Source organism: Monopterus albus, unplaced genomic scaffold, assembly GCF_001952655.1.
Source record: "Monopterus albus unplaced genomic scaffold, M_albus_1.0 scaffold61.1, whole genome shotgun sequence".
In the NCBI taxonomy this organism is placed as follows: domain Eukaryota; kingdom Metazoa; phylum Chordata; class Actinopteri; order Synbranchiformes; family Synbranchidae; genus Monopterus; species Monopterus albus.
In genome coordinates this window covers 2,706,016-2,717,057 of record NW_018127941.1, presented here as the reverse complement: position 1 = coordinate 2,717,057, position 11,042 = coordinate 2,706,016, and the positions used below count along the sequence as shown (strand labels likewise).

The 11,042-nt window shown below is 42.0% G+C and overlaps 3 protein-coding genes across 5 annotated transcripts in view; 2 read left to right on the top strand and 1 right to left on the bottom strand.

The window, feature by feature from the left end:
• The first annotated feature begins 664 nt into the window (after positions 1–664).
• On the top strand, positions 665–4,236 carry nipa1 (NIPA magnesium transporter 1). Its single transcript, XM_020603568.1, has 5 exons — positions 665–1,261; positions 1,437–1,484; positions 1,590–1,680; positions 2,880–3,040; positions 3,285–4,236. Exons 1-5 carry the CDS (start codon positions 1,129–1,131, stop codon positions 3,791–3,793), a joined length of 942 nt encoding a protein of 313 aa, XP_020459224.1. The 5' UTR covers positions 665–1,128; the 3' UTR covers positions 3,794–4,236.
• A 768-nt stretch (positions 4,237–5,004) lies between these two features.
• nipa2 (NIPA magnesium transporter 2) lies at positions 5,005–8,590 on the top strand. Of its 2 annotated transcripts, none has more exons than XM_020603402.1 (6): positions 5,005–5,155; positions 5,787–6,017; positions 6,423–6,479; positions 6,926–7,016; positions 7,122–7,282; positions 7,538–8,590. In XM_020603402.1, the coding sequence occupies exons 2-6, from the start codon at positions 5,879–5,881 to the stop codon at positions 8,194–8,196; spliced, it is 1,107 nt and encodes a 368-aa protein (XP_020459058.1). In that variant the 5' UTR covers positions 5,005–5,155; positions 5,787–5,878; the 3' UTR covers positions 8,197–8,590. The 2 variants fall into 2 exon arrangements, with proteins under 2 accessions (XP_020459058.1, XP_020459057.1); XM_020603401.1 differs by lacking the exon at positions 5,005–5,155 and adding an exon at positions 5,199–5,701.
• Positions 8,591–8,633: 43 nt separating this feature from the next.
• Positions 8,634–11,042, bottom strand: part of cyfip1 (cytoplasmic FMR1 interacting protein 1) — a 29,297-nt gene continuing 26,888 nt past the window's right edge. For both annotated transcript variants that reach the window (XM_020603399.1, XM_020603400.1), the window contains exons 28-31: positions 10,516–10,610; positions 10,154–10,392; positions 9,911–10,058; positions 8,634–9,312 (exon numbers count right to left, since the gene is read on the bottom strand). In XM_020603399.1, coding sequence (XP_020459055.1) covers positions 9,148–9,312; positions 9,911–10,058; positions 10,154–10,392; positions 10,516–10,610 — 647 coding nt within the window. In that variant the 3' untranslated portion in view covers positions 8,634–9,147. The remainder of the gene's footprint in view (positions 9,313–9,910; positions 10,059–10,153; positions 10,393–10,515; positions 10,611–11,042) is intronic.

Here is an 11,042-nt window from a genome sequence, read left to right as displayed (position 1 = left end):
AAGCAGTATTACTACATAGATAAGTTTAATTATTATAATTTATGATTAGATAGATCAATAGATAGCTAGATAGTAAGTTACATAGAAAAATAGATAAAATAGTTACATAGATAAATAACATTAGATATAGTTACATAGATAGTCCTAAATAACATTAGATATATATAGATATATTGCATATATAGTTACCCAAACCTCTATGAATTATCCAAGCATTTCCTGTGTACCCCAGCCTCATCTGTGCCATGTTTTTTCCAAGACTGGGGAAATAATAATAATAAAGCTTTATTTATATAGCACTTTACAGCTCCAGGGAGCACAAAGTGCTGCACAATAGAATATGTATATCAACTAAAAAAACAATACTAGAACAATAAAACCTAAGCAAGAATAAAACACAAATTTCCAAAATGGGAGCAATAAAAACTTCCATATCAAGATACAAATAGGCTAAGCATAGCTAGTAAGCATAGGTAATCCTAATTCAGTGAGATGCATGAATCCAGTAATAAAAACCAGTGTAAACACTGGCGTGTTGACGCTATTGTTACTTTTTTTGTCATAAAAAAGCAAAAACTATGATAACACTTAATTTTAATTTTTGGTTTGCCTCTGTTGCAGCTACAGTACGACATGTTCTTCCCGGGAGCGCGTGAAGACCTTGTTGTGTTCTTTACTGTTGCAGTAATGTATTGCCACAAATGTAGGGTGAGTACTTCATTAATCAACGCTGTTCTGTAATAACATACGGAGACCAGGCTTGTCCTCAAGCGGTGAACTCTTTTACTGTCTTACTCAGGAGCCTAACACACAGGCATAACCAATCAAACCATGAGCAACCAATCAGCAGCAGATAAACAATGTTGAGCACCGAGTGCTCGATGAAATCCACCACAGACCTAAAGAGTCAAACATTGTACTGAGGTCTAGGGCGAAGTATAGTGTCTGATCGTTAACGCTTTAGCTGTGCGCGCTCCCAGGAGGGGCATCCAGTTTTCGTCAGGCAGCAGAGCTCGGCATAACACCCGGCGCTCGAGGAACCGCACATGCGCAGATCGCACACCATCTCCACGGAAGAAGGCGGACCAGTATTCCTGCAGTCAAACCGAATAAATAGTATCCAGAGTCATGGCGTTTGACTCCCACCTAAGTGATAGTTCACTTCTAGCTGCCGGAATAGCATTAGCCGTAGTGTCAAGTTTCATCAATGGCTCGACATTTGTGCTTCAAAAAAAGGGCATATTGCGCTCCCGCGACAGAGGTAGACTGAAACAGCAGATAGTCTAAGTAGACGAGCATGACAATGCTTTAAAGAGTACCCGTACCGTATGGGAAGAAGCTAGGCTATGGTAGAAGCGGGACAACAATGACTACAGTAACTTGAATCGAGCTTCATAGACCACAGAAACTAAACTTTTCGCCGTGTCTTCCTCTAGGAGGGTCGTACCTCAGAGATGGGGTGTGGTGGAGTGGCACAATGTGCAGTGAGTATAGTATATAGTTGTTGTGTCTCCTTACTTCATCTGAAATACCGTCCGTGAGCTTTCAAGGCTAATTGTTCTGGCACACCTGTTTATGATTCTCATTAGTGATTATTGGTCAAATTGGGAATTTCCTTGCATACAATGTGGCACCTGCTGTGATAGTTACACCACTAGGAGCCCTTGGAGTGTTATTTGGGTAAGTCCAATCCAGAATTGGATTTATTTATTTAATTGTTTTTGAGTTGAGTTTAACTTTGTGATATGGTTTGGTGTAACAAAGCAATATAGGCTAATATATCTATAACTACTCGTTTTCACTGTAGTTTACACACTTCCACTTTTGGGATAGGAAATGGTGTTTCTCAGCTATATATCAATGACACACTGCTACAGTGCTTCTTTTGTTATTCCAGTTTCCCTGCCCTCTGTTTTCAAGATAAGATCCATACATCAGCCCCACCTGCCACCTAGCAAAGGTTTAAGAAGTGGTTTTTGAACCGTGAAGAATCGGTTCAAACAGCCAGCTATGGAGGAGCTCTCAGCAGCTAAAAGCCCAATACAGTGGCTGTCAGTCTGAAGAAGTCACATTCTTTTTGCACAGACAAAAGCCTCTTTTACGCTCCCTATCCAATGCAGACATTTACACCTCACCGTTCTGTTTAAATGGCACAGTACCAGCATGGAGGGGTCAGTGTTGGCTGTCCCAAATGCTCCAACCAGGGATAATATTTTTTTCTGAGATGAGTTCACTCCACCTCATGTGTAAACAGGGTCAGGCAGAATGGGGGGTTGGCGGTCTGTATGACAGAGAGAGAGAGAGAGAGCTAGAGAATGAATGAGGAGAGAGAGCAGAGTCAGTGAGAGCAAAGTGAATCAAAATTAAAATGTTTGTTGTGGTTGTTTCACTGCGATTACATTCTAAAGCGGAAGTAAACACAGCTCTGCACAACCCTGTGGGGAACCCTGCCTTCAAAGAGACACGCTGACCTGAAATTGAATGTACATAGTAGTCTACTGTAATTCCCAATTTTCATTCATAAATATAACAAACAAAATCAGATAACACATTTTGTGCGGCATATGGGACACGGAAGCCTGCATAAAGAGATTTCAAAATCTCAAGAATCCACTAGCTTGCCACAATATAAACAAATATTTTATATAAATGTAAATGGATGCAATTATTAAATAAATATAGGCCTTATCACCGTTGGCTTTCTGATATTCTTAGAGTACGTGTTAAGTTGGGTTTTATATTGTCTTTAAAATGTCTTCAAAAGTCTCAAAGTGCAGACATCACATACAAATTCCAGATATAACACTGTTGCTCTGTGTAAATATATTGATGATTTCCTTGTGTATCTTGCAAAACAATGTTGTGTTTGTGTGATGCAGGGCTGTGCTTGCTTCTTGGGTCTTGAAGGAGCATTTAAATATCCTGGGGAAGCTCGGCTGTGTATTATGTTGCTGTGGCTCTGTTGTTCTTATCATTCATGCCCCTAAAGCAGAAGCTGTAACATCAAGACTGGAGCTAGAAGAGAGGCTGTCAGACCCAGGTAACATTTATAGTCGAGTTTGTTTGGATTTTAATCCGTTCTAGTAACTGATTAATCTGTACTCCAGAATTATTTAAGATGAAGTACACAGTTAAAGTCAAATGAGGCCAGTAAATAGTGACAGCAATTACACAGTGTGCAGTCCAGCTACTTTAACTCCTTTGTTGTGATTTAACAAACACTTTTCTCCTTGAGAATATACAGGATACATTATCTTACTAAAATGCCCTTTCTTACCCTGCAGTGTTTGTAATGTATGCTCTCCTTGTGGTCGTGCTGCTGATCACTCTAATCGTGTGGATTGCTCCGGCTCATGGAACATCAAACATCATGGTGTACGTCGCCATATGTTCCCTCTTGGGAAGCTTCACTGTTCCAAGCAGCAAAGGACTCGGCCTGGTAGCCCAAGATGTCTTTGGGGAAGGGGCGTTGAGCAGCAGAGCTCAGGCTCTCTTCCTGGGCCTGCTGGCAACACTAGCTGTCGGCATCCTGACACAGTTCTTCTTCATTAATAAGGCCTTGGAGTGTTTCAGCTCCAACATGTTTGAAGCCATATACTATGTGTCGTTCACATCCACCGTGACTCTTGCTTCTGCTCTTCTCTTCAAGGAGTGGATTGCGCTGACTTTAACTAACGGCCTTGCCATGCTTTGTGGTTTAACAACAGTGTGCGTCGGGGTCATTCTACTCCGCATTTCCCAGGAGGCGTTGATTATTTGGAAGACAAAGGAGGCATGGGAAAAGACAGACTGAAATGGCTTAATTTTTACTTGTGCCATGCTTTCTATGTGAGCTCCACATGAAATGCTCAAAGCTACAGTATATTTATTACCACTTGCACTTAATATTTTACTTGAATTCTTCAGTTTCTGATCAAGCAGTTACTATGTAGCCCACACATATCACCATGTAGTTTCTCCAGATAATATTTTCTGCTGTAATTTCATTAATATACACAAACTCGTATCTCAGTGAAGGCTGATATTTCACTTCAGCTGCACTTTTAAGAAAAACTCAAGCATGGCCTGACTAACAATTGATTTGTCGACCTTATGTTTTCACTCATTTCGAACAGGTGCTAAGGTGCTATTATCTAGAATATTCTTATCAAGGCTCTAGTACTTTTGTTCTGTGGCCAGTAATTGTTTTGTTGTGACAATTTGTTATACATGTGTAATTAAAATGTTTGGCTCATGGATTGTGTTTACACTCATTTCTGCTACTGTTCATGTCAGAAGTGGCTCAGCAGTGATGTGGTGATTTGGTGAAACAAGCTCATCTTGAAACTGCTGTCCCAATCATGGGACACTCTCCTTAAAAATCTATGATAAGTGTTGGATTAATCATCCTGACTTAAAGTGAATAAAACTAAATCAAACTAGTTGGTGTCACCTGTAAAACATTGTGGGCGTCCATGACCCTGTCTCCAGTTCACCATTTGTCCTTCCTTAGACACTGTTGGTAGGTACTAACCACTGCAGACCAACAACACCCACCAAGACCTGCAGTGTAGGAGATGGTCTGACCCAGTCATCTCACCATCACAGTTTGATCCTTGTCAAAGTCACTCAGATCCTGACCCTTGTCCATTTTTCCTCCTTCCGACAGGTCACTGTAACAGATTGGCAGTGTTATTCACTTCACCTGCCAGTGGTCATAATGTTATGCTTTATTGGTGTATATTAATCCAGTTTTGTCTTCCAGGAAATAAATGTTTAGACAGTTTCTTATGAAGTTATTAGAACATGCTTTGTCCAAAATTGAGATTCCTTGTACTGAGAGTGGAGCTAATCGTGGTTCAGTGATTTGATGTGCCAATATATTCTTGATTTGAAACAAAATCACGGGGTAGTGCCTTATACAATTTAGTAAGGTCTGCAGGCGGTGTACCTGTGTGGTACTGGACTTTAGCCTGGGGAGGGCACAGCTCAGTGGCCACATGTCCACTGACGAGCAGAAGAAGAGTAGCAGTGCGGCAATCAACGGGCGGTCCTGGCTCTGTGTGGAGGCAGTATGTGATGGTTGGTCACAGAGCCAGGAAGCAGGCTAGCCCTTAGCCACCCTCTAGGTGCCACCGCTTTCATACTGTCGAGGAAACCAGCCACCTCTGTACAGGTGCGTAACCCATGATTTCTCAAGCAAGTCGTACGCTGATTCTTCGTTAACGCTAGCTAACTTTGTTAGCCAGCTAGCTATCTGCCGTGTTAGGTTAATGTAGCTAAGCTAATGTGGCTAACAAGCGATATGCTAGCAATTAAATAATAGTACATGAAAAATGAGTCTAAATGTACCACAGCTATGCCGCTGGCACTGCCACCGTCACAGTAATTCCTAGAATAGTGTGTTGACATGTAATACCCGGATAATTATCAAACCAGTCCCCTCAAAAGGCGACTTCGCCCCTAGCAGCACATAGTGTGGCCAGATTCACAGGTTAACGTCAGCAGTGTGTCAGGTGCCGAATACCTGCGTCTTGAAATATGCAAATGGACAAAGCAGGTGGCAGAGTTGGCCAAGGCTTTTGTATGCAACACTCAAGCGATCGGCCACTCCTTAGTCAAGTCTCAGTGTTTGTATGGACCAGCAGTGGAAGTACACTAATGGAGTCTACCCAAACACCGGGTTATGGTTTTCCGGTTTGTAATGTAACCTGTGGACACGGTAGGTCCTCGTTGTTCTGATAGAGCTAACTTTTTATAATTTCCCAGAGCAGCTTGTTAATGCTTTTCTTGTGCCCTGCTCTCAGGTGTCTGGGCTGGCCAGGACTGTACTTTTGGTCAGTATCTGCACTGTTTGGTCGTAAATGTGACAGGCCACATCAACTCATCCAGCCTCACTATGAGTCAGGACAGGGGCAAGTATGATTTTTACATCGGTCTGGGGTTGGCTATCAGTTCCAGCATCTTCATTGGAGGCAGTTTTATCCTCAAGAAGAAAGGACTTCTGAGGCTGGCAAAGAAGGGATCGATGCGAGCAGGTACGTTCCCTTTCTGGGGGTGTAATGCACATCGCAATAAACACCATGGAACAGATGATCCAACTTTGTAACTGAGTTCAGACGCCCCTTGCTGTAGTCTTGCAACACGGAAACTCGGCTAAGAAGTCGAACCAGTACGGACAGTCTATTAACACACCTGATAACATTCCTCCCAGGCTTGCCTGGTCCCACTTGCTTGTGTAGGGTGTGTATGAGAGAGTCAACAGCACTCTATTAATTCTTAGTAATCATTAACTACTATATCACTTGGCCTTCACCGCAAATCCAGTGCAACCGCCTGATATGTACTCACAAGTTGTCATAAACCCAGTTTTTGCTTACATGCAAGTGTTGTTTAAATGAGTGAAATCTAATGTTCTAAAATATTTGTTTGTTGCTCTTCAGGCCAGGGTGGTCATGCGTATCTAAAAGAATGGCTGTGGTGGGCTGGTTTGCTCTCTAGTAAGTGATGACCCTCCAGTTGAGATTGTAAATACAAGCCCAGTTAGCATAGCTCTCATGTTTCACAGGTTAAATGTGTAGATGTTGAGATTAAAATTGGGTTAATGTTTGTTGAAAAATGTGTTTTTCATGTAGCCTTTGTTTCCTCATGTCCTCACTATTAAGTGTATAGTAAGTCCTCAGTATTTATTGAAACATTTCTTTGAAATTCCGTTAAAACCATTATACTTAAACCAAGATGTCAAAAAACAACCCATTTTCAACCAACTTTAGCCCAGTTTTAGCAGGGACTGCCTTGCAATTGACCACGCCTGTCCTTTACATGGGGAGTTATCTAACACATAGTTAAACCTCAATGCTACAGTATGTTATTGTTTACTTTTGCCTGCCTTTAATTACATTACAATACATATTGAACTTGGTGTGTCCTTTTTTTTTTTTAACAGTGGGGGCTGGTGAAGCAGCCAACTTTGCAGCATATGCCTTCGCCCCTGCTACTCTGGTCACCCCTCTGGGAGCCCTCAGTGTGCTCGTCAGGTACAAATGACTCACAGCATGAATTGAACACAACTAACTTTTTCCTTTTGTCTTTTAAACGGATTTGTGGAGCCACTGTGGCTGATCATAAGTATTATATTGCAGTGCAGTGCTGTCATCGTACTTCCTGACAGAGCGGTTAAACCTGCATGGGAAGCTTGGCTGCCTGCTCAGCATCCTGGGCTCTACCACTATGGTGATTCACGCTCCAAAAGAAGAAGAGATCAGCAGCCTCGAAGATATGACCAAGAAGCTGGTTGACCCAGGTACAAAACACTTGTCTTCTCCACTGGTGTATTCTTGTACCAACATGTACCCTTTACCCTCATTGCAACATAAACCTATTGGCAGATTGAAGCAAAATACATGAAAATGTAACAGAACCAGTATTTTTTTTTTCAGGTAACATTTGTCTACGCTTGATTGCCTTTTAGAATGGTGCATATTTTTCTTAATTCAAGACCAAAGATGACCACTTTGTCCAAGTGCACCTTAACATCTTTTGCCTTTCTCTTTTCTAGGGTTTTTTGTCTTTGCAACCCTCATCATCATTGTGGCTCTCATCTTCATATTTGTTGTTGGTCCCCGCCACGGTCAGACCAATATCCTTGTCTACATCACCATCTGCTCAGTAATTGGGGCATTATCAGTCTCCTGTGTGAAAGGACTGGGCATTGCCATCAAGGAAGCAATTGCTGGGACCAACGTGGTGAAAAACCCACTGACGTGGATCTTGCTTCTGGCTCTGGTGGCCTGTGTAAGCACACAGATCAACTACTTGAACAAGGCTCTGGACATATTCAACACCTCTATGGTGACTCCCATTTACTACGTGTTCTTCACCACATCTGTGCTCACCTGCTCTGCCATTCTCTTTAAGGAGTGGGAGCACATGGGTGCAGACGATATGATCGGTACCATAAGTGGCTTCCTCACGATCATTGTGGGGATCTTCCTGCTCCACGCATTCAAAGATATTAATGTCAGCTTGGCCACTCTCGCTGTATCCATGAGGAAGGAGGAACGGGCCTTTCCTGTGGCCAATGGCACAACTTCGCACAGCACCTATGAACTGCTACATAATGAGTCCACTGCGGACATGGAGGACAGAGAAATGGGCTCACCTTTTGATAGCATCTCTAGAAGAAATGGGGCAACAATATCCTTGATGGATCATTAAGAAACTATTTTTCCTCCCAGCCCCCTACTGTCTCGCCTCCATTGGCCGTGTTGTTGACATGGTGTATGAAAACATTAAGACAATCACCTGTATTGGGAAAGTGACTTGGTCTGACCAGTGGATTGTATTTAGCATTTAATTTGCCTTACTTTTCTCAGAATATGACCTGGTCATATTCGGTTAGTTAGAACTTTCATTCCGCTGTAGCGCTGGTAAATGAGTTTTCTTTTTTAAGAATGTTTTCTTATATGTTCATGCATATCCATGCAGTGATATACTTTCTATAAATCAATAGTTTTAATATATTCTATGAAGTCCTGCAGACAATGAAAAAGGACGAAATTTGAGTTTTTGTGATACATGAATAACAGTTTTTGTTAGGAGTCATTCTGAAATTTTTTTTGTACATTACATTGTACATTTTATTTACATGAAAAGCTCTGGAGATAAAACAGATGTTACATATTTATTGACTTAAAATGATTAAAACATTTGAAACACAAGCAGTGAATAAATGCTTAACGAGTATGGGCATTGTTACTTTTCAAATTCCATTAAAATGTTTAGCATGCATGTTAAACAGTTTAGAAAATAAACTTTCACCTCCACTTAAAATAGATTACTATTGACCCTTAATAATCCACCACTGCAAACCCTTAAATATTTATCTGATAAAACTAATTTCCCTTCCCTGATCTATTGCTTCCTGCAAGTATGAAACAAAGGATAGTTTATCCGCAAAAGGAGAAATAACTGTTCATTTCTGATAAGGCACAAGTGAATACAAAAAACTAATTGACAAAGAAATGTGGCCCAACTTCCTGACATTTAATGGTCCTTTGCTATTAAAGACCTGAAGTAAATGAGAAGGAATCATTGTGATAGTCTGGTAATGCTGGCAGTGTTTGGAATCTTGTGCTGGCCCACAGTATCAACCTTGGGGACAGCACCTCAGCTACTGGCAAGTGACTGATGTATCGGTGGCTGGAAGCATCGGACATGTTCGACTGGCATGTTCTCTCCATCACCGGACTTCAGGTACTTGTTCAGGATAGCAAAAATCTCATCATTGAGGACCTGGAATTTGCGGATTCTGTCAACCATTTTCTTCAGTGGCTAAAGGGAAACAAAACATGAACGCACAGTGTTGTGATTAAAGAAAAGGATATTTCACCTCATTTTCTTTTTATGTAATTCAAAGAAACGTATTTGCTCAGATAGGCCAATTCTAGACAAAACACTCCCAGGGCAGGTCTGTAGCACACTGTATGGGTTCTCAAACCTAAAGGAATAGTTCAGTATTTTCAGAAAAATGCTTATTGTCTTACAATGAGTTAGATAAGGAGAACATCAGCACTCACACGCCTGCTGAATATGAAGCTGCAATCAATGGCCGATTAGCTCAGCATAAAACCTTGAATCCAGGGGAAACAGCTAGCCTGGCTATCTCCATTTAACAAAGTCTGCCCACCAGTGTCTACAACTCACTAATCAACACATCAGTATGGGGGGTTCAATGCAGGATGGCTTGCTAGTCAGGTGCAGTGACTTCCTGGAGCCTTGTCAAATCATATCAAAGCTATAATGAGTAACTTTTAGCTGCTAACTTTTTGTGACCAAATATGATGGCACTGACAGTTACTGTTGCCATGTGATGCACAGCCATTTTAGAGACTGTATGTGACAGTATTGCTGATTCTGGTCTGTTACTCACCACACTCTTGATGATCTCATCCTTGCCATCATGTTTCTGCACCTTTAGAAGATGATAGCTGAAGTCCAGGATGTCGAAGCGTCTCTGTTGTCCCAGGAGGGCGATGATCATGCAGCCAGCCCAGTGGAGGCCATCTCCAAAGCACTGCCTGGAAAACAGGAATGGGGCGCATAAATAAAGATGTGGCACTTTACATCACATGTTGCAAGGATGTGGTACAGATGCCTGCACTGCTACACTCACTCCACTGTGAACTCATGGGCTCCCACAGGGATGCAGTACACAAACTGCATTGCACTCCAGAGACGATGAAACTCCACGCACTCGTCCACGTGCATCACGCCATTGCTGGGCAGTGGTCCACGCCAGATAGGGTCATCCAAGAAGCCTCGCACACGTGCGAGGATGACCTCAAACATGGATAAACCACAGCACAGCCTTTCTTTGGTCAGAAGGTCCCCTTCACGAGCTATAGCAATTTGCTGGAAGAGAAATGACATAAGAGATGGAATCTGGTCACAACAAATCTGGTGGCTGTGGTAATCAAGAGGAGCATCTCTGCCAATAATGACAGCTTCCTGTCAACATTTCTGGAATGGCTGTACCTGTGGGGTTCCAAGGCGCTCTATCAGTGGAACCATATGCAGTGCTGTGTATTTGGCTTCCAATCGTTTCATCTTGGCATCCAGGCGTTCCCCCTCTGCACAGGGAGAAAACGTGTTACAGATCAGACTGAGGATATTCTGTTTTTCTTTTTCTCTGAGTCCCACAAAAAAAAAAGACCAAAACCAACCAACAAATTAACTGATCCCACTAACAATTATAACTTGCATATCCAAAGTCTAAGTCGTTCTTCTGTGCCATCGAGCTCCACTGTTCTCACAAAACGCAGCAGTGAGTCACTTCACATTTTCCTTCTTTACCATGAACACACTGTAGTTTATATTGACTCAGTCTCACATAAACCTTCTTGCTGCTGTAAATATTCACTAGAGCACTTTTTGTGTATACGTCTGCAGCTGAACATAGTCCCCACCCACCCTATGACAGCCTACTTACTGAGCTATAAACACGTTTCTTTTCTGTGTTTAACAATATCAAGACTTTCACTCAGAACAAAAGAAAGACTTTT

Coding starts and splice junctions, on each gene's coding strand:
- nipa1 (XM_020603568.1), top strand. CDS start 1,129: ATGGCGTTTGACTCCCACCTAAGTGATAGTTCACTTCTAGCTGCCGGA. Junction 1,262..1,436: donor ATTGCGCTCCCGCGACAGAG/GTAGACTGAAAC, acceptor GTCTTCCTCTAG/GAGGGTCGTACCTCAGAGAT. Junction 1,485..1,589: donor GTGGAGTGGCACAATGTGCA/GTGAGTATAGTA, acceptor GATTCTCATTAG/TGATTATTGGTCAAATTGGG.
- nipa2 (XM_020603401.1), top strand. CDS start 5,521: ATGCAAATGGACAAAGCAGGTGGCAGAGTTGGCCAAGGCTTTTGTATG. Junction 6,018..6,422: donor GAAGGGATCGATGCGAGCAG/GTACGTTCCCTT, acceptor GTTGCTCTTCAG/GCCAGGGTGGTCATGCGTAT. Junction 7,283..7,537: donor CAAGAAGCTGGTTGACCCAG/GTACAAAACACT, acceptor TCTCTTTTCTAG/GGTTTTTTGTCTTTGCAACC.